We start from the raw sequence: 22658 nt of genomic DNA on the forward strand, positions 1-22658 counted from the left end.
GTGTAAAAGCAATCAGTGTAAAAAAAAAAAAAAAAAATCTTTATCACACCTCACAAGTAGTACAGTGTCACCATGGTGACACTGTACTGCTAGGGTGACAGTATGTAAAAAAAAAAAAAAATAAATAAAAAATAATAATATAAAAAAATAAAATAAAAATGTAAAAAAAAAGTTAAAAATTATAATTTTTGCTTATAAACTAATTTGGATTTTTTTTTCTTTTTACTAAAAAGATAACGGAATAAATTTTGGCTAAGATTTATGATGAAATATTATTTATTTGCAAATTTTTATAAAAAAAACACTTTTTTTAAAAATTTTTGGACATTTCATTTACATAGCAAAAAAAATACAAATCCCAGTGGTGAATAAATACCACCAAAATAAAGCTTTATCTATCTAAAAAAAATGGTAAAAATTCATTTGGGTACAGTGTTGCATGACCGCGCAATTGTCATTCAAAGTGTGATAGCGCTAAAAGCTGAAAATTGCCCTGGTCAGGAAGGGGGTAAACGTGTCCGGTCTGGAAGTGGTTAATTAACTAATTATGATCAGTAGAACAATATACACTGGGTAACTTCTATGTTATATTTAGACTAACACAAATTTCCACAGATTATTTTATGGTACAACTTGACTACATTTCCATAACTTCAGTATTAAAAACCTAAACACTTCAGAACCTGAAATGATCCAGTAAATCTTTCCATTATTTATAGACTTGCTCTGGGCTGTATCATAACTTGTTTAGAACTAAACGTGCGTTTTGTTTCTTTACTATGAGTTTTTGTTGACACTTGTTACAGATGTACTGTATATGAATCTCTGAATGGACATACTGTTAGTAACAAATGTCAATGAATGTCAACAAACCCCCCCAAAAATATAATGAAATTATTGAATATATTTGTTTAATTCAGAATTTGTCACATGATATGATAGTAATTCGGTCCATGGGGAAATCAATTACATTTTCAAATTTGTTCGATATTTCAGATTTGGATAAAGAATGGATCCGAATTTCATTCCATTTGTTAATTTGGATGCACATGATGCCAATCGATATTGTCCAATCGGCTCATGCCATTTCTCTTGGTAGGTTGGACTAGTATCCAAAAATATAGAATCCGTCCAATTCAAATCCATCCAATTCAATTAATGTGTTGAATATATAGCAATCTTCTGGAGAAACTGCAACATTTTTCGAATCCACCCGGACCAACGAATATACGAAACGAATGCTGAAGATACAAAACGAATTTCGAAAACAAATCAGTTCAACCTAACAAATATGATAAAACAACATTTTTCATTGAACTATTCAATGAACAAAATGAAAACGTCCAGAATACACATGTCTGTTCAGACCTTACAAACAACAATCTTTACATTTACTAGCAACTGTATACAAGGTAGTGTAAGAGCCCACCAACACAATTGCAAATTTCTGGGAAAAAATTCACACTATGGTTTTTATTGTTGTTTCCCCATTGTGGAAATGTCCTCTTTCATTTATCACAGTGACACTGGGTATCACTCAAGCAGAGAATAATAGGAAATCCATCCCATAGAGTCACAGACAGCAGAAAAAACGGATACAGGATCTAGCCCTTGCCCAATATATCCAAAACAAAAAAGAAAAAATATATCTGGTATTCCACTTAATACATTACCAGTATAATGACCTGCATTTTGTGTTTCTAGGTTCTTGAACTTTTCATAAGCCCCATCATACCATAATTTAGGTTGGGGCTGGTAGTAGCAATACAACAAGCCACAAAGACTCAAATGCATCATGAAGTAATGTTATCCCAGCTTATTCAGGCACTTGGTTGGAAGAAAGAAGTGTCTATGCAGACTTATTGGAGAGGAGAGCACAACACATCATTATTTTGTATTTTGACAGATTTGACATATCAATTCAAAATAGGTGTACACTGGTGACCACAAGTGGAACAGGTCTCCATGGGACAAAAAATGGCCAATATCAGTGGTCAGTTGGCTGCCATCAGCCATCATCTGTAGGAAAACGATAATCAATATTAAACCTTCACACCAATCCTGCTTTCTCAAGGCATATATTTATACACAAATACAAAAATCAGAAATTTTTTTTTTTTACCAAAATCCGTGATATACTGTGAATGTGTGGAGAGCTTCAAATAAATATTTCTGTAGGAAGAAGAATGCCTTGATGTCAGTGGCTAGCAGTGGAAAAACCCATTGGTGATAGTTAAATGTGAAAAAAATGCATTATTATTGTTAAATATCGCGACACTTATATTATTTAAGTGTCTGCCTTAGGCATTTGAGGTAAAGTGTTCTAGTGCCAGGCTGATTTAAAACAGTGTGACTTTTATTTAATTCACACTTGGCATCAACATAAAATTAATACAAAAGATAAAATACAGAGTAAAATATAACAAAAGTTGTAGATTATGGAAAAAAGAAATTAGCTTTAAAATATCTGATCTCTTGCCTGTTCTGTGACAAGTGTTTCAGTCTTGGCAGGGAAGACAACATGTGTATCAAGGCTTTTTAGGCCTTAAGAAAACAAAAATGTCAGTGCGTGTCAGCTGTATAATGTATGGATGTGTGTCTGTGAGTGTGTGTCCCTCTATCTCTAAGGCACATCTTATATATATTTTACCAGACCAACCCACTAAACAGTTATTTCCTAATTCAGTGTGAGCTAAATAAGTAAATCCTTTTTTGTACATCTTCTATACTTATAACTCTTAGGGGTTTATTTACTAAAGCTGGAGAGTCCAATATCAGACTCACTTCTGCATAGAAACCAATCAGCTTCCAGGTTTCATTGCCAAAGCTTCATTGAACAAGCTGAGGTTAGAAGCTGATTGGTTTCTATGCAGAAGGGAGTCTGATTTTGGACTCTCCAGCTTTAGTAAATAAACCCCTTAGTGTCCATATTTGTAAACCTTCTATACTTACAACTCTTAGTGTGACATTATCTTCAAACCTCTTAGATGACAGAAATATATGATACTGTTACGTGATATACAATAGCTTCACATATCTTTAGAAAGGACAATGATCACATAAATGCATAGATATAACCAACAATAATTGATACTAAACTTATCACACACTATTCCTAACTAATAAATTAATTATATGAGATAATTATCCAACTAACTATATTATAGATTAGACATGATTTTCCTTATAAAAGACATATTCTTTCTTTTCTCCTTTTGCATATCTTATTACATTCCAATTGCTTATTCTTAAAAGAAGCTTATGACCTGCTGACCTCTTAGACATGAATATACCATGGTTCATCTTTAACACCTGTTTTTCAAAGCCTTCATACACACGCAAAGTTAAAATTGTACTAGCTCAATGACTTTAGTTGTCATTTAGAGGAGACACTGATATGAAAAGATACAGACGTCTGTTTTATACTGAATTAATTTCCTACAATTATTATTATTATATAGGATTTATATAGCGCCAACAGTTTTCTTTGTGGTTTACAATATAACGGGAGACAATACCGTAACAATACAGTTCAATACAAGAGGGTTAGGAAGGCCCTGCTCCTTGGAGCCTACAATCTAAGAGATTTAGGCCCTGTTTACAATATCACAAGGTATTTGTGTTACCCACTTTGATGCAATGTGGTGCCCCAATGCACCTTGCCCGTGGACATTTGTTGCAGAATACCATAACACGTGGTAGCTTACTAATGTGTATTGTAGTATGCCACATTACAAAAAAAATAGTGCTTATGTCTTTTTTGGTGCATTAGGCAGCTGGTTTAAATAAATGGGCTGCCTTAATACAATGTGTGCTAACACAGTGAAACAGTGTGAACCTAATCTTAATGAAGGGGGGTGAAAAAAAAATTAAAAATGCATTGCTATCAGTGGAATAAAAAAAAAAGATCCAGAGAAAGTCCTGCTGAATCTGAGATGGTTGGGGTGTAAGCATTATATAAGAGTAGCTGCTGTCTAATTGTTAGTTTAGGTAGAAAGACACAAAAATGTAAATTGTACAATCAAAATGTATGGAGTCATGGCATTGACAATCATAGAATTCCTTTATTTATAACACACAAGTCTATTTGTTAAGGGAACATGAGATTAGCATTGTCTATCAACATTGACATCGACTAATCAGAAGTCATACTGCACAAATAATTTGAACACAAACTCTGTTTAGGTCTCTTTTATTCTTTTGATATAACAGTTTAACTAAAGTCCCCTATGCCTCCAATATATCAACAAAATACAAATATCAAGAGGTGGAGACGCTGGTGCAAATTGCTGCACAGATTGAAAAATAATAAAAACTTGGCTGAGACCCCACTACTCAAAAATAATCTGAAAGAGAAGAAAAAATGGGTTTTTATTATTTTGGAGTGTGTGCATTAGTTAAACGGTTAGTATATTTTAATCAATCAGGAGACAGTATTTCCTAAATCCATGGATTTACCAAATATTTCCTCAAATTACTATTCTGCTGATACTATGTCAAAGTCCAGAGATCTATTTATTATAGTTTAAAGTTTAACTTCATTTGTGTAAACAAGTTAACAAAAATCAATCCTTCCCAGGTCAGTTATAATGCAAGGATTACAGCACACCTAACTGCAGAGTGCTACCCACTGATGGTCGTATTGAAACTCACAAAAGGATTCCACCAATTTTCTATTTACTGTAGCCATGGCATAACTGTGAATGACCCCAGTGTTGTCATAGGAGAAAAAGACTGCTAGAAACATACTGTACATGGGCCAATAGCATGAGAAGTAAATAATATTTTTTGAGAGAATGTACACAAGGTAACCATGTTTTAATTTTAGATTAAACAAGACTGGCAATATGTATGCACTAAATTCTGGAAAAAATTGTGTACCATTTAATCTTTAACCTGATCCCCGAAAACATACCAGTTAACTAAACCCCCCCTACCCTTATCAATATTTCTTAACCCTGATGTTAATAATCCTTACCCTTACCCATTAATCTGTTTAACATAACCATTTGTTACCCATTTACATTAGATTTACTGTGACCAGGCGGCAGCTGCAGGCTCAACTAAGAAAATAAACGTTGCAGGCTTGCTTCTAGGTTTGGGTAGCACATATGCACGGGCCCCCTGCTGACCCACACATTGTCGGCAACTGTCAGCCAATGAATTATGGATGGGACCTGCTGATCGCCTGTGTCTAATCACAGTACAGTCCTGTGTTTACAAACTTCCTCCCCAGCCTGTTCCCCCCTTAGTAAAAGCAGCACATATTGCACACATTACACTTGTTAGGCACACAGTTAGCCCCTTGATTGACCTCGATGTTAACCCCTTGTCAGTCAGTCTCATTAATATAGTGACAGTATACAGTATTATATCTGATCACTGTATTAGTGTCACTATTGATGTCAGTGTCAGTTAGTGTATCTCCCAGCAAGTGTGTGTTAGTGCCAGATTGCCCACCACACCATCTCAATCCCACTATAAGTCGTTGATCACCGCCATTATCAGTATAGTGTCATAGATGTTTAAATTACAGTATATACTGTATACCATAGTTTGTAGATACTATAGCTTTCACACAAACCAATTAGTATACACTTATTGGGATTTTTTTTTTTACCAAAGATGTGTAGCAGAATACATGTTGGCCTAAATTTATGAAGAAATTTAACGCTTTTTATTTTTTTATTGGATATGTTTTATACAGTAAGAGAAAGCATGAAATATATTTGTTTGCTAAATTTCCAGTCTTTTTTCATTTATATAATAAAAAAATAAAAAACCCAGCAGTGAACAAATACCACCAAAAGAAAGCTCTATTTGCATGAACTAAAATTATATATATTTTATTTGGGTACAGTGTTGTATGACTGAGCAATTGCCAGTTAAAGTAGCGCAGTACTGAATTGCAAAACAAATACCCTGGTCGTAAAGGAGGTAAAACCTTCCAGAGGTCAAGTGGTTAACCTAATACTTCATCTTAACAAGCCACTAAATCCTAGTCTTCACCTACAACCTTAACCCCTTACTCATGACTCCTAACTTAACATTAACACTCACCCTAAATCTTAGCTTAAGTCATAACCTGAACCATGCTACGTACTACAAATTTTAACTTTAACTAACCCCTAAACCCCAAGCTTAACTATAACTTTTACATTAACCCCAAAAACCTAGAAATTTAACTTATATAATGCTAACTAACCCCCAAATCCAAGTTTTATCCCAAAATATTAAAAACAAAACTCTTATCTTTAATGTTACTCTTACTCTTTACTTAAAGTTATGATATTAGGGGCTAAAATATGCTCGCATCATCCACTGTTCCTCCTTCAGCTGAGAGAAGGAATGACAAGTTTCCCTGGGACCCCCCGGAAGTGATGACACAAAGTTCATATTGGGTTTGAATTTAATGGTAGTAAGGAGCACTGCTGCTGGAGGAGAAGGAGATACAAGATTCTAAGTCTGCTGCGGGGGAAAAGGAGTTTCACCAGGGGAATCCTAATTCTATTTGTCCCATTTAGAGGACACAAGCGTGGTGTGACCAAAGCATTGTATAATGTGAGGTCAAAAAGCTCCAGGTGAGAGCACAACCTGGGTGTTGGTGGAGGAACACTGGTTTATGCTTCATGAAGATATAAAGTGGTGAAAGAGTAAAGGAGTATCAAGGTATATGGGACACTATTTTGCACATGATTTTTTTCCCAATTCATGTATATTTATGAATTTTTAGGTTTGTTATTAGGATTGTAAGAGGTGTCTATTATTAGGAATGTGCTGCACTAATTTGTTTGTTTTGATTTTGAGACACATTGATGAGTGTGTGAAGGGTGTACTTTAATTGAAGAGTTGGTTTTTTCACATTGTTTTACTATATTCCAATAGCTTTTTTACTGAATAATTTTTCAGATAACAAGTAATATAAATGAACAATGTCCTGTCAAAATATGTAGATTATAGAACACTGCAAATAACAAATTTTGTCAGACATAAAATATTTAACAGAAGACTAAGAACTCTGAAGCATAGCTATTGGATAATCCAGACCAGGGTCCACAACCTTTATCTGCCATATATAGGGGACTGACACAGTAGTAGAGAAAGGGAAGAGGAAGGGAACTGGGAAGGGAACCAGGAGGGGGGAAGTTAGGAAGTGTAGTGGCAGGGAAAGGGAAAGAACCATTGTTCAAGGACCTGAAATTACACACAGAGTAATTGTCATTTGAGGCAGGACCAATGTTGCAACACAAATAGGGATTGGGCATAATCCACCCAAGCAGACAGAAGAGAGAATGATGAAGAGTAGAAAAAAGAGAATAAAGAAAGCGAAGGAGAGAGCAAAGGAGAGGGTCAAAATGAGGGACATTAAGGCACAGAAATATATTGAATCCATGGGTCCCATGTTTTGTCAAATTTTCTAGTATTACTGTGTAGAATACAGGTGAGCTTGTCATTAATCATAATCCAGTTAATTTTATTCCTTACATAGTCAAGCAGGATAACTCGACTGAAGAGGGTAAGTGGATCCCTAAAAAAGGGGAATAATTACTAATTACTTGCCCATTGAAAGTCATAAGTAGTTCTGAGCTGCTGTTCCACAGAAATGGATAAGGAAACATTGAGGGCTCTGATTTTTTGGGAGTTTAGGAAAAGCCCGGAAAGAGCAGAGAATTGGCACAGCAGAGACAGTAAGTTAGGTACGGTTATCAAAGGGGAGGTAATATACATAAGAACGTCATCAGCAAATAGGGCACATTTATGTTCCTGTTGTTCACAACGGATGCCATGGATTTTGGTATGGGAGCGGATTGCCATAGCTAAGGTTTCGATCACGAATGCAAAAAGAAATGGGGAAAGTGGACAACCCTGTCTAGTGCCACGTCGAATTGGGAACATAGAGGATCTGTAACCTCTAATGGAAACTTGAGCCAAGGGAGTATCATATAATGAGTGCAATAAGGCAAGAAATGTAGGACCAAATCCAAAGGCTCGTAAGGTAATAAACAAATATTCCCGTGTTAGGCTATCAAAAGCCTTATGAAGGTCCAAAGAGAGAAGCAAAAGTTCCCTTAAAAGTGGCGCATCCCAATTAGAGCAAACAACTGAGATCAGAGTAACAGACTGGCAAATCTGGTTCAGTGTTTGAGGACCAGTGATGAAACCCTTATGGATATATTGTGCCAAAAACGAGTTAAGGCGCAAAACCAGAGGTTTCATTAGGATTTTCAGGTCACAATTAATTAACGAAATAGGGTAATAATTGTGAACATCAGTAGAGTCTTTATTGGGTTTGGGAATGACACTAATATATGCTTAGTTCTCATCTAAAGGAACCACTCCCTCTTCTCTTAAACAATTAAAATAAAGAGTCATATAGAGGAGAAGATGTTCAGAAAAACTTGTTCCATTAGCTCTCTATGGGATTCAGTGAGGGATGGAAGAAGCAAAGTCTCCAGAAAGGATCAAATTGAGGAAGGCTCAACTGACCATATAGGGTAGCATAAAAGTCATTAAATTCTCGAAGGATCTTCTGAGGATCTTGTGTGATATGACCCCCCGTGAGCCGAAGTTTGGGAAGCTCCGAGTGAGTATATTTAGGGGTAAGCTTATGCGCTAAAAGGGAACCTGGTTTGTCCCGCCACGTGAAGAATTTATGATTCATTCAACGCAGTTGCTTTTCTGCTTTTGTGGTGAGACAGCGGTTAGTTCTAAACGGGCTTGCTCTACGTTAAATAACAGGTCGGAGTTTGGGGCAGTTTTATGTTGCGTGACTAAGGACTTGTATTCTTTAGATTTGGCAGAGATCAACTCTTCGCAAGATTTTTTAATTCTGGAGGACAATTGGATAAAGAGACCTCTAACAGAGGCTTTATGGGCTGCGCATTTAATAGCAGGAGTCATATCTTTTGCTTTATTAATTGTAAAGTAAGACTTCAAATGTTCCCTCACTTCCAAACAGTAGGACTCGTTGCTAAGTAGGGACTCATTTAGTTGCCAGTGTGGCTTGGCCAGTTTGACTGTCAATTTAGAAAGCGTCACTATCACAGGATAGTGGTCTGACCAGGGCGTCGATATAATTTTGGCTGAGTGTAGTTTAGATAGCATTTCCGAGGGGAGAAAAATATGGTCTATATGAGAAAAATGATTATGAGCTCTAGAGAAATGGGAGTAATCTCTAGAGGTGGGGTTGGCTTCCCTCCACACGTCAATTGAATCATGGCGATAAAAAAGTTGTGCGAACTCGCGACTTTGTTTGGGAAGGGATTTAAGTTTGACTACATGAGATTAATCGAGCATATGATCTAATGCTAGATTTTAATCCCCCGCCAAAATAACATGGCCTTCCAAATCAGCAAATAGAGATTTAAATCTGGCTTGGGAAAAAGGCCACCTCATTCGTGTTAGGGGCATAGTAAATAAGAAAAGTTACTAGATTACCCCCTAATTGTCCCTTAACTGAAAGGAATCACCCTCCCTTGTTCCTTATCACTTTAGTTTCGGTGAATGATAGCCGTCTGAAAAGACAAAGCACTACCCCTCGTTTTTTTTTAGCGGCGTTAGTGAAAAAAGAAACCGGAAAATCTCTATGGATATACCTAGTTGTGAAAGAAGGAGCAAAATGTGTTTCCTGTAAAAAAACAATATCAGCTCCCAGGGACTTATAGTGAGAAAATATTTTGAGTCGCTTAGAAGGGGAGCCTTCTAAGCGACTCAAGCAATTGGACCTTGTCAGTATGGTGTCTTAAGGTAGACATGGAAAGCAAGTGATATGGATATGATATGGAATTAGACAAACTCATGCACCAGTACGGGATATCGAGTATCCAAGAGCTTCTCGGGAATCCTGGGTTGACCCTCAAATGAAGATAGTAAAGGAGATTAGGAGCGTAAAGGAAGCAGAAAAAGAGAAGCAAGAGACGCCGAGGCCGGGGGATGGCCCGCATCCAACTAATTGGCTAAACAGTAATATGTAACGTAAGATAATAAAATAACAAATATCCTAGAGACAAGGTCAATAGACAGAAGAATCTCCACAAGGCGAAACAATGGGGAAAATCTTTCCAGTACGGAGAGTGCATAGTGTTGGGACCACTGAGAGGCCTCAAGGCACCCGATGTGGGGTTGCAGATTTCGTCCTGGGGGCGGAGGACCAACAGGGTGAGAGCAGAGGGGGCGGTCCATTAGCTTTGGACTGGTTCCATGAGGAGGGGCTAAGGGAAATAAAGCCCAAGTTCAGCAAAATTTTTTGCCCATCAAGACATGTGGAAAAGGAATAGGATTTGTCGTTACAGATGAATTGTAGGCAAAACGAGTAGTTCCATCCGTAGTTGATGTCCCTCTGGATTAGGGGCGAAATTAGTGGTTTGAAGGCCCTCTGTATTTGGATGGTTGCTTGAGAGATGTCTGCAAAGGCTTAAATTTCGTAACCATCAACCGCCAAATCTGGATGCTCTCTAGTGTATTGCATCACTGCCTCCTTAACCCTGAAGAAGTGGGGCTTTACAATTACATCCCAAGGAGGTCCATCCGGCTTTAAAGGGACTAAAGCCCTATGGATACGATTTTTTTCCAGATGGATTTCGTCAATAGCCAGCACCGCAGTTTGTATAAGGGAACGGGCAATGGAGGCAATATCTTTTACCGCTTCAGGTAGCCCTCTAATACGGAAGTTTTTACCACCTAGCACAATTCTCAAGATCATCTATTTTGTTGTAAGCTTCATCTAGGAGATCTTGCAGGTAAGAAATCATGTTAGAATTTTGAGTCACTCTGTGAACTGTATCATCAGCTTTAGATTCAATATACTCAAGTTGATTTCCCAGCTCCCTGAAATGGTGGTAGCTTTATCTAGTTCCCTCCATAATAAATCAGCAAAACGGGCGAGGAGTATAGAATCCCCTTAATAATGCGGGGGCGCAGGTGGGAAAACAGGACAGTCCGCTGGACCATCATGTGCTGGATCCTGGCTACTGGTTTGGCTAATGAAAATGTCCGCCATTTGTCTATCCAGCAGGGAAGAAGCCTGAGAATCATGGTCTGGGGATAGGGTTGTGGCTTGTGAAGGGGATCTGGCAGGGCTAGGGAGGGAGCCAAGGGGTGCAGGATGAACCAGGGAGCTGTCACTCTGAGTGCCAGGGCTGGAGGAAGAGGGCTTGGCCTTCTGTGGCTGTTGTTGTGTTCCCTCCATAGCTGGGGAGGCCCAGGAGCCGTCGCTGGACGCCATCTTGCCTCCCCTTCCTGCTCCCCTTGCAGCAGCACAGGATCCACCTGTGGACTTTCCGGCCAGTTGGGTGGGCAAGAGAGGAACCTCCGCCCTCTCAGCAGTTGGCCCATGCTTTTTCCATAAAACACCAAAAAAATCTATTCTGTCACTTCCATATTTTGTGCAGTAATACTTTTTATTTCTTTTCATTTTTTTTGTTTCACAAATTCTATATTTCTTCTGGCCACTTTTTTGGATTGGGAGGAAGTAGGGCAAGTTATTGCCTATTGGGTCTGGAATGCACTCTTTCCATTTCTTCACTCTGGAGTAGGTCTGTGCTGTAAGGGTATAACCTGACTGGTATACTGTATGATGGATGTAATAAACTTCTTCCAATAGTTTATGATTCTTGTTGCCTGCCTTTTTGTAAATGACATAAGAATTAGACAGTCACTTGTAAAAGGTATGTTCTCACTCTTTTGTATAGGGCCCGTATTTTTTCTTACAGTTATGGGGCAAACATTTAATAAGAAAAATGAACAGCCTTCATGTATTTTGTCTACTGTGCAATTGCTACAAGTTTTTCTGTGACTTCTTTCCCATGATCCCTTACTGAAACACTATGTGAATTGTACTTAAAGTGGAGCTTTGGGTTCCCCCAAAAAAAATTTAAAGTCAGTAGGCACAAAGATTGTAGCTGCTGACTTTTAACATACGGGAACTTAGCTGTCCCAGACCAGTGATGTTGTCACCTGAGCTAAAACTTCAATCAGCTTTGGTGCTGGCGTCGGCATCTTCATTAAGGGAAACCGGAAATGAACCCTCTAGATCCCCCCTTTAGAAAGAGGTATCTGTTGTTTTGGTCAAGTTGCTGGGCAAAATGTTTCCATGCCACTGTCCTGGAAAGTAGGATACTTACCCCCTTTTAATCTTAGACTGAGAGTTTGTGTTGTGGTACACCAAGGGGAATAAATAATTCGAGAACCTTGCACAGTTATTAGTCTGAAAGTGTATTTTCTATAAGAAGGCAATCTGAGACCTGAGGCACCAAAGTTCTCTCAGGACCATGGAGCATTTTTCAGGACTATTAAGCCCATGCAAGTGACAAATTTGCAAGAAGGCATCTGAAAGAAACCAGTGAGAGCAGCTAGTAGAAAGAGCCATAAGGCAAAGCTAGCCTTCAGAGGTTAAACAGGGCAGGGTGCACCAGGATTGGTGGAAGGAGGTGAGAAAATAGATGAAAAAACAGGCAACTGAGGGGATGGCAAGGAGACATCCTTACTAATTATTTACAAAAATCCCACTAACTTGGGGCTCTAAACAAGTTCGTCAGCCTTTCCAAAACCCCTACTCTAACGCAATGAGGCCTCAGAGGAGACCAAAGGCCTAAGTGGGGGAGTGTTAAGCAGGTGCATAGGGAAGTGTTTCCCCCCATTAGGTAGGTTAGAACAGTGAACATCTGTGAAAAAAACTATTCAAACAGTAAGGTTTGAACTATGCCCTGTGCAAGAGCAGAAAGGATCAAACACCCTAATAACAAAGACCTTAAAATTGTCAATTAAGGTGAGCGTAGGCTACCCGAAGGAGCTGGCGAACAGGGTCCATGGGTCCCTGCCAAACAACCATCGAACCGGGGGTCCCATCCTCACCCCCAATGTCATGCAATGTCATGGAGGACGTTGGGCGATGAAACGCGTAGGGATGGGCTTTTGAAGGTGACGTCCCTACGTGTTATGGGTGAGCTTCTGCAATTGGAGTGACCGGAGTCTACCCGTTTTTTACACATGCTGATTATACTAGTGTCGGTGATGTCACTGAGAAATGTGAGTGTGATGTGAAGTTTTTAAATGGAATAAAGTGTTTTAAATGATTTTACGCTATAGAGTTCCCTCTTTCTTTCCTTCCATATGGTTTCATGTATATGAATGAAGAACGCTCAGCCAAATAGGAGTTATAGGAGTTATACTGACATCTCTGCAGATCATTGCTCCCAGAGCCAATGCGCTGTAGGTGGTTTATGATTGGCCAGCCTGGAGCTCTGGTGAGTTTATTCAATTCATTTGGTGGTGGAGGAGCACAGTGTGGTGGTGAACACTTTAGGAAACACAAGAATCAAATATATGAATTGCAGGACCTTTTTTTATCACAAATTGTTTATGGAGTATTAAAATAAATATATATAGTTTTTTGCACATATATTTTCTGCACACTATTATGTGATATATATATATATATATCTTTTCCACAAATTTACACATCAACGATATATGTTTTTTGATGGAGGTGTTCTATAATTTGTTCTAATAATTAGAATATGTGTACTTTTTGATATATATAACAATTGTTTAGTGGTTGTTTGCATTTAGCACTTTTTTTTGCACTTTAGCATTTTTTTTACGGTTTGCATACCTATATAAGCTTGGTATATTGAGAAAAGTATACTATCAGGGTGTTAGGGAGCGTTGTTTAATTCCTTTTATTCAGTTATATTGCTTTGGGTTTCCAGAGAGAAAACAGCTGCTTCCCCCTTTTTTTCCTTTATTTTGGGGTTAGCATCATATATATGTCCAGTGGTGCAGTCTATAGAAGTAATTTTTGAAAAAATTAAAATTACAAAATGTCAAGGCAGGGCAAAATAACACACAGCAGGATGACAAGGGTCTGTCACCGGACCATCAACATGCTCATAGCCCCCACTTCAATGATTCGTGGTGCACAGGATGGACAGCCTCTAGGAAAGCTAGAGTCACTGGAATAGCCATGGGACAGTGGGCAGCCACCATGCCCGGGCAGTGCGCCACCAAGAAGGTCAAGGTTAAACCATGTCAACACCCAGTACAAGGTCCTGGGGTTCCGGGGGAGGGGGGACCAGAGGTATGGTAGCGATACAGCCAGCTTCAAACTGAAGAGGCAGCTCAGCGCTCAGGGTAAATGCCCGGATTCCCACTCAGAATGGGTGGAGCCTTAGATCATGACCACCCTCAGCCATTTCCCCCACCCCAGGAGCGCATCCCTGAAAGAAGGTGCCCAGTCCTAGTGGTGAGGTCTAGTATAGGGACATCAAACTCCCAGGATCTGGAAAAGAGCAGAGCATCTTACTGACCTGGAGAACAACATACACTCATCTGGAGACGCACAAAATACGATATTTCCACTTAACCATAGTGTAACTTGGAAACTTATTCAGTTTACTCAGGAGTACACAAGGGTAAGAAAGGGAATATTTGAAGTATAATAGGGGGTTAATAGTTAAAAATCCTAGCTATGGAGAGGACAAGAAGGAATGAGTTAATTAGGGCTTCTTTGGGAAAAAATAAAATGAAGTATGGTAAAATAAGGTTTGGTTATGGGATTGATAAAAAAAACTATTGTATCAATTTTGTGACGCTCTTGCTCATTTACAACTCTTCTGCATACAGATTGCAGTTTGTGAGGGAGATGACGTGATTTGCACAGTATGTATCCTTTGTAAATAGTTACACAGGTTGTTTTAATTATATGTTCCTTCCAGATTATCTTCTATATGTCAATTTCTGTCTGTTTTTGATTAATTTATATACACCTTTTTTCAAATTAACTAATATATTTTGGCTCGGGTCCAGGAGAACTCTCTGCTCATGAGGGGGATCTCTGATCACGCCCCTATGTTGCTTTGCTTACATCTCTCTACCTTCCCATAGGCTTTGGAGGTTATCCCCTTTTTGGATTACTAATTCTGATGTAGAGACTCCTATGGGCAAAGCAATTGTTCAATATTGGCTATTTAACTTGATTCTGCCTCAGTTGCAACAGTCTAGGATGCCTTCTGGGCCTTCTCCAGCGGCCAGTATAGTGGTCTCATAAAAAGCTTGCAAACTCTACAGAGGTTGAAGTTGAGTAATGCTGAGCAAGCTGCCCAGGAGCTAGAAACCCAATATGCATCCAGTTATGACCTTCAAGTGTATTATGACCTGCAGTTGGCCACTAAAGAGTTTCTCTTGTTGCGCACCACTAGATCAAGGAAAATTATGTTAGCTCAGAAACAGTGTATATTTGAGCAGGGTGAGCTGAAGGGGAGACTTTTAGTGTGGTTGTCCAGGGAGCAGACTCTTATGACCAACATAGCCTGCATAAAGAATCTGAACAGTACAGTACTACATGACCCGACCCTGTTTGAGTCAATCAGTGTTTCTCTGAATACTACTGCACTCTGTACCAGGGACGGACTGCCGGGCAGTGCCCGAGTTTCCAAATGGTCAGTCTGCCCCTGCTCTGTACTCCACCAGATCCATGCCAGCTTGACCATGACCGTATCAACGTGCTTCAATATTTGGATGCAATTGATGTCCCTGTGCTTTCTGAAGCTTAGAGAGATGATTTGGAGAGACCGATAGCCCTGGATGAAGTCCAGTATTGCATAGTGGAGCGCAGTCTGGAAAGATTTCTGGTCCCGATGGCCTCCCAGTGGAGTTCTATGAAATGTATGTCAAATCCCTGGCCCCACATCTTCACTACACCTTGACTGAGACTTTGGAGATTGATTCCCCCTCTGCCTCTATGTCAAAAGCTTTTATTGTAGTCATCCATAAGCCAGGAAAAAACCCAACCTTATGCACCTCATACCACCCATATCCCTTCTTAACTCTGAAGCAGGGGCGGACTGACAACTCATGGGGCCCCCGGGCAATAGGGGATCATGGGGCCCCTGTGTCCTGGCCCAAACTCAAAAAAAGCCTATTAAAAAGGTGCCAGGGGCATCTCATGGGGCCCTCTACTGACCCCAGGCCCTTGGGCAGTGCCCGAGTTTCCAAATGGTCAGTCCGCCCCTGCTCTGAAGCAAACATTTTGCCAAAATCCTAGCAAGACAACTAGGGGATATCATTTCTCTGGCAAAGGCACTGACAGTAGTCCTAAGTCTCTCCTGCTGTATTCCGTACTCTGGCCATACACTGAGCGAATTTCAACAGGATCCTGATGAACCAATCAAAATTTGCTTGATGGGTGTCTCTGTCCGCACCCACCCAACATTCATCGATTCAAAAATTGAAGGACTTGAGAAAAAAAATTGGCAATGAATGGCAGCTAAATCCAGTTACAGCCATTGTTTGGATATTGGTTATTGGAACACAATAGCCAGCATTGCAGATGTGTCAATCCGTGCCGCAAAGCGTAGATAGAGGAATCTGATTTTTTTCATTGAGCCTGCAGTCTGAATGAAAAAAAATCTATCAGTGTATGGCATGTGGTATTTTCCTATATTCCAATTGCCTTTAGTATTTAAAGTGATTCTAAAGGCATTTTTTTTAAAATAACCAACATGTAATACTTACCTGGTCTGTGCAATGGTTTTGCACAGAACAGCCCCGATCCTCTTCTTCTGGGGTCCCCCCACTGGTGCTCCTGGCCCCTCCCTCCTGCTGAGTGGCAATAAAACCTGGAAGCTGACTGGCACCAGATTTTGCATTCTCCAGCTTTAGTAAATAACCCCCATAGTGTACCCAGCTTTACTCTACTTGCTAGGGAGCCTGACTGCAAACAAGGAACAAATGCGTTTAGTGGGGTTGTAGTGGACTATTATCTACTTTGTAAAGTATAATAAACATGAAAGAACTCAAGTAAAAAAGTAATTCCAAGTAATTTTTTCACCTGTGGAGAAATACAACTCTTTTGTTGAAAACTACTCTTTCAAAGTAAAGTTATACAACAGAATATTTTTTATCAAGTTTTCCATTTTGTATGTAATGACAATCAAATTCAGATTTTTTTACTGAGAAAGAGTGACAAAACAGCAGCACGAACATGATTTTTCTAAGAAAATCAGAAATAGAAAAGGTAAAATTTATACCAGTGCCAGTCCATTGTGTTTGAGTCACTCTTTCCTAGTGAACGTTACTTTTCCCCTAAGAGATACCACAGCTTCTGGCAGTTTTAGCAATTTACCACCATGAGAAAACTGATCATTTGCTCTATATTTTTAATACAGCTACTCAGGCGTCAATATATAAAACATTTAATTGCATCAGACGCTGGCTATGTGACTAAATGAGACGCTAACATATTTGTTTACCAAAGAAAATATTTATTACATTATTGAAAATAAATCAAGAGGTGTGCTTTATATACGGGCGGCTGTTTAACCCTTATGCTGCCATTTTGTGCACAAATATTAAATGCACATTTATATGTGAAAACGTACTAAAACACCAAAACTTTATACATGTTTTTTGAAAGCAGAGGATCCATAGAATAAAATGAGGATAATAACACAACTGTTTGTCAACTCTTTATTTTCAGTAAAAAAGATATTTAAATTATTTTATTGCACACATGCACAATAAAATCTCAATATAAAAGATGAGACTGAGTTGAGTAAATAGATATAAAAGATGTCAAGACTTAACCTCCCTGGCGGTATGATTATTTCCGATTTTTGGTGCTGAAAGTGGTACCATTTTTTTTTGCATGGAAATATGTAGTTTTTTTATTGTAGGCTGTAATTTTTAGGAATAACTCACTGAAATCTGTCCGAACAAGAGTCTAGTAAACATTCCGGATATGATAAAACACGAAATCATAAATTATAATTTAATTAATAATCATAAAAAATAATAATATAATAATAATAAATTTAATTCAATAATATAATCAAACCAAAAACACTGAAATTTGAAATACAGAGGCAAATTCGCACATCAATGAGCAAAGTCGCAAAATTGTTTTTAGTGTCTGATGACGAATTTCCCCACAAATCATTATCGCTCAATTTTGCAAGTGGTTCTAATTTACTATCGCTGTTCTCTAGCTGGTCTAAAACTGCTTTTGACATAAAGGGACACTTTTTGGACGCCATGGACTTTTCTAAGTTTCCAGGCAGAAAGAACAGTCAGAATGTAGGCAGGGCACAGGACAAAGCAGTAGGGATAAAAATATATGTGAAATGCATTGAAACAGCAATGTTTTACTATATAATAATCATTTTTAAAAAAATGAAATTTTTTAAAAATGTCAAATTTTCCCGACGTCACAGGGACCGGAACACGGAAGCCGGATGCCGACATCGGCCCGGAGGAGATAGCCGGGGATGCTGCAGGGGACATATCGCGGGAGCGAAGGACAAGGTAAGCGCCGCAGGGACTCCCTGAGCAACGCCGCATGGTAAGCCCGAGTGTAGCTCGGGGTTACCGCTTGTGGTACTGAAATTTTACCCCGAGCTACACTCGGGAATACCGCCAGGGAGGTTACATTTGCGTGCGGCCACGAAAAAGTGACAAACCAAGATACCCCAACTTTCCCCAAAGGTGACCCTAGAATTATTCCTTTCACTCTGGCATGCATGGAATCACCTAGTATAGATACAGTAATTTAAAGTGCTTCTAAAGGCTCAAGCTTTTTTACCTTTATGCATTCTATGCATGAATTTAAAAAGCCTTCTCTGTGCAGCAGCCCCCCCTAATACTCATTTAAGTCTCCTTTCAATCCAGTGATGTGCTCCTCACTGGCTCCCACTGTTGTCAATCACAGCCAGTGAGCCAATGAGAAGAGAGAGGGGGTGGGCCGAACCCCTGTTCCGTGTGTGAATGGACACACAGAGCAGCGGTTGCCCCCATAGCATGCTGCTTGCTGTGTGGGCACCTGACTGGAGTGAGGGGCCAGGAGTGCCGGTGGGGGAACCAGGAAGAGGAGGATTTGGGCTGCTCTGTGCAAAACCACTGCACACAGCAGGTAAGTATAGACATGCTTGTTATTTAAAAAGAAGCCTTTAGAATCACTTTAATTGTTTCTTTGCACACATCACAATGTTATATTTCCTACACTTCTTACATCTAACTGTACTTATTATGTGGAGTGATAAATTATGGACTCATGAGAGCAAGTACCAGCAATATAGCCACAGCAATTCTGACGTATGCAAAATCATTCAAGTAATTTATTATCGTGACTTGCAACGTGGTCATATCTGATTATCATAAATAGGAATTATAAAAAGTCTTGAATTCCAGGTTTATGTAATCATCAAGGTTATTTACCAGTATCACTTGTGACATATTTTGCTATTTATTTATTATGTATTGCATTGTCAGGATGAATTTTTGCAACATTCATGAATTCTCCGCTTTATGCATTTGATTGTAAGTTTTTTATTCGACTTTGTAAGTAAAGTAGAATAAAATGTATGGTTGTAAGTTTTTTTTTCTAGGTAAATAGAATAAAATGTACTGGAATATTTGGAATACTGTCACAGTTACCAACGTGTTGTCTTCCAACTTGTGGGAGGCATAGCACTTTTCAGAATGGGTGCTTGGTGCCGAATGACGGGTAGAGTGCTCAGACTCCAGACTCCAAAAACAATGGAAGGAAGGGCGCACCAGCCTAGTGCATTACCTGAGTATAAAACTTTAATAGAAACAACAAAATATACTCACAAACAATTATGTAACAAAAACATTATAAACTCAAAGCGACCAGGTCAACTCCAAAACCTTGAGAAGTCCCTCAGATGGCTGACGAGTTTCAAGGGACAGTTCCCTCTTCCTCAGAGCCATTGTTTTTGCAGTTTACATTTTGGTTCCCCCAGATCTTAGAGGGCAGCAAGGCCTGTGCGGGAGATGGATGCCTAAAGATCTGTATAGTTCACATCATCCCACAACTCATGAGCGCAGGGGACTTTCTCTGTATTTTCCTTCTACAGAGGCACCTCATGTACCTGTGATGTCACAAGCAGGACTGCAGGAGAACTATGAACACTTTTTCGTTCCTTACTCCGTGACTAGCACCAGTTTTGAAGGAGAAGCTATACTGTAAGTCTACTTTCTTGCTCTACACTCAACATTGCCACCACTAGTAGCGATGGAGGGATCACCGCAGTTGGCTTTGCAGTGATCACACAAACTGATGTTGGAACCTCTATACCAGAAATATAAATTTAAACTAATAATGGAGAATAAAAACAATAATGGAATATAATTTTGGTAACTACTGGAGTTGTTGTACTAAATCATGAAAATGCTCACTTTAGGCCCAGTGAAGTTTTGTTCTCTTCTAATCATGTACAGGGGAATTTAATAAATCAGAAATTTTACTTGCACATACATTTATGATTGCATTGTTTAGAACTTCACTGATGTAAGTGAACATTTTTCATCTTTAGGAAATCAACCTAATATTTCCTTTCAGACCAAATATAAAATGTAGACCCATCTTCCACCCCTCCTCTGCTTTTTCACCCATAGTGGCTGCCTTGAACAGCTCGCGCACCTCATTATAAGGCAAGCATACCCCCAGATCAGCACTCAATAAACTGAATTTTGGTTGGCTGCTCTGGGATATTGAATCAAGGACAAAAAGCACGTAATATTCTTTGAGTGGTTTTGTCCTACAATTGATTTTCTTGGTGCAGTTGTTTAGCAAGGATGCTGATCCATCTGTCAGACATACAAATATCAGCTGCAAGGAAAACCTACAAATTTGAACTAAATAGAACAGTTAATTCACACTAAAGAAAGCCTTTACCGTGAAAATTTGGAGGCTGTCATTGCCATAATGACTAGTTTTATTGTCATTATGCTAATCCATCAATTTCAATCCTTTCTATACCACTGACTCACAATAAAACATTAGTTTCATGAATGTCAGAAGCATTTGTGCAAGTTGAACGAAACTTCCCTATATTTTTCTAATAGAATATTTCCTGTATCTAAGCTCCAATCCAGTGATTATGCATTATAATTTTCTGAAATACTGTACCTCATTGAGAAAATATACCAGATTTTGGCCACTAGATGGGGCTGATGATACAGGAATGAATGTATTAGAAAAAATATGGGGAAATTTTGCTCAGCTTGCATGAATGCTTATGGCGTTCGTCCAACTAAAGTTTTATAAAATAAAACCCTATGCAATAACCCAAAAAATGTATGTAGATCTGGAGTTCTGACTTCACTTTGACTTTGCTTTGCGCATTCTTGTACCTAGTCAGTGATTCAAGTACTGAGGTCAGAGAAAACCAGGCGACAAGCCTTTTTTCAGAAAGTAAGAAAAGGTATCCCCTGAATTTTCTGAGTACAGTTTTCCCGTGAGAAGGTGCCATGCATTATTATTTTTTTAACACTAATAAGAGTGAATAAAACAAGTAAGATGCTAATATTATGCGAAATCCATTACATTATATTTATTGCAAAATCTGCACATGCCATTATGAAGTTATCTTCATTGACCATCATTATGGATATGTTGAAATGCCCCTAAGGAATAAAAACAATAGATGTAACTATCAAACACATAAAACACAAATGGTTTACATTTCAGCTTTTTATTTTTGACATATAGTGACATGTTAAAGTGCAGATTACTTGATTACTGAGTGGTTTTAAACCCTTACATATGCCCAGTGAAGTGACTTTCCTCAGGTGACACACAGATAAAAAAAAAACCTCCTGCATAAGTTTTACCTGTCTATCTGCAGTCTTCTCTTCCCCTACTCAAAGTCCAGAATTTATAAAGCTTATCTGAGCTTTAGGAAAGCAGGGGGCAGGGACCTGAAGTTAAACTCTACAGAGCTCAGTGAGGAGAGTCCTGAGATCTAAATGGAGGGAAGAGACACCCCCCCACTACACAGAACACAGGAACACAGATGAGGCTGTCAATCTGCTGGAGGTCTCTCCCCAATCACCATTTTTCTCTTGGTGTCAGGAAGTGATTCATGCTGACAGCAGAGGAACAAAGCAGCAGACAGAAATGACACTTAGTGCTCTTAATGTAGACAAGTTCATGCTATAGAGGGATACAGTATGCTTTGTTCATATTTCATGCCTGAGGTTTACAATCACTTTAAAGTGTATGTCAAGCCAAAATCTATTTTCCTAATTTTGATTATGACATGGAAGGGCTAGAACCCCGTACATTCTTACTGCTATCCTGGGCTTTATTAGAGAGAAACAGGACGGGGAGGGAAGTGAGGGAAAATCTGCAACAGGGACACAGACATAAATAAAAACTGACAGTGGCTCTAACCTTCCACTACTTTATTAAATAAAAGCATTTTCATTTCTGTCAGGTAAGGTAATGTGCAACACTTTTTATATAATAAAAATAATAAATGCAAGTGAAGCTCTGTTTTGCTCTAGAAGTCAGAATTGGAGACTCGGCTTTAGTTAAAAGTGTTAAACCCATTTAAATCTTCTGCAACATAAGGCTGTAAATATACTGTATATAAGAAATATGTATTGTATGCTCTTGTGTATCTGGGTATATTGAAAATGTATTCTTTCTTGTTTACCTCAGAGCTGTTTTTTTTAATTTAATTAAATCTACTTTTTTTTGCATTTCCAGTAGCTATGCTTATTCTTATCTTGTATGTTTTGAAATTGACTAAATTCTTGATGGGGAAATGTCATATTTCCTCATTAAAATTTGTTCACAATATCTAAGAATGGATTCTAAGCCTGGTTACCTTGGCTGACTTCATACCAAAGGAATG

The 22658-nt window shown here is 38.7% G+C and overlaps 1 protein-coding gene across 1 annotated transcript in view; it reads right to left on the reverse strand.

Annotated features, from left to right (window-relative positions):
• Nucleotides 1–17452: 17452 nt before the first annotated feature.
• Nucleotides 17453–22658, reverse strand: part of LY86 (lymphocyte antigen 86) — a 32514-nt gene continuing 27308 nt past the window's right edge. The window contains exon 5 of the mRNA XM_089682197.1: nucleotides 17453–21423. Within this exon, the coding sequence (XP_089538323.1) occupies nucleotides 21340–21423 (84 nt within the window). The 3' untranslated portion in view covers nucleotides 17453–21339. The remainder of the gene's footprint in view (nucleotides 21424–22658) is intronic.

Source organism: Staurois parvus, unplaced genomic scaffold, assembly GCF_062004578.1.
Source record: "Staurois parvus isolate SC_StPar_1 unplaced genomic scaffold, SC_StPar_1.0 ptg000287l, whole genome shotgun sequence".
Classification (NCBI taxonomy): domain Eukaryota; kingdom Metazoa; phylum Chordata; class Amphibia; order Anura; family Ranidae; genus Staurois; species Staurois parvus.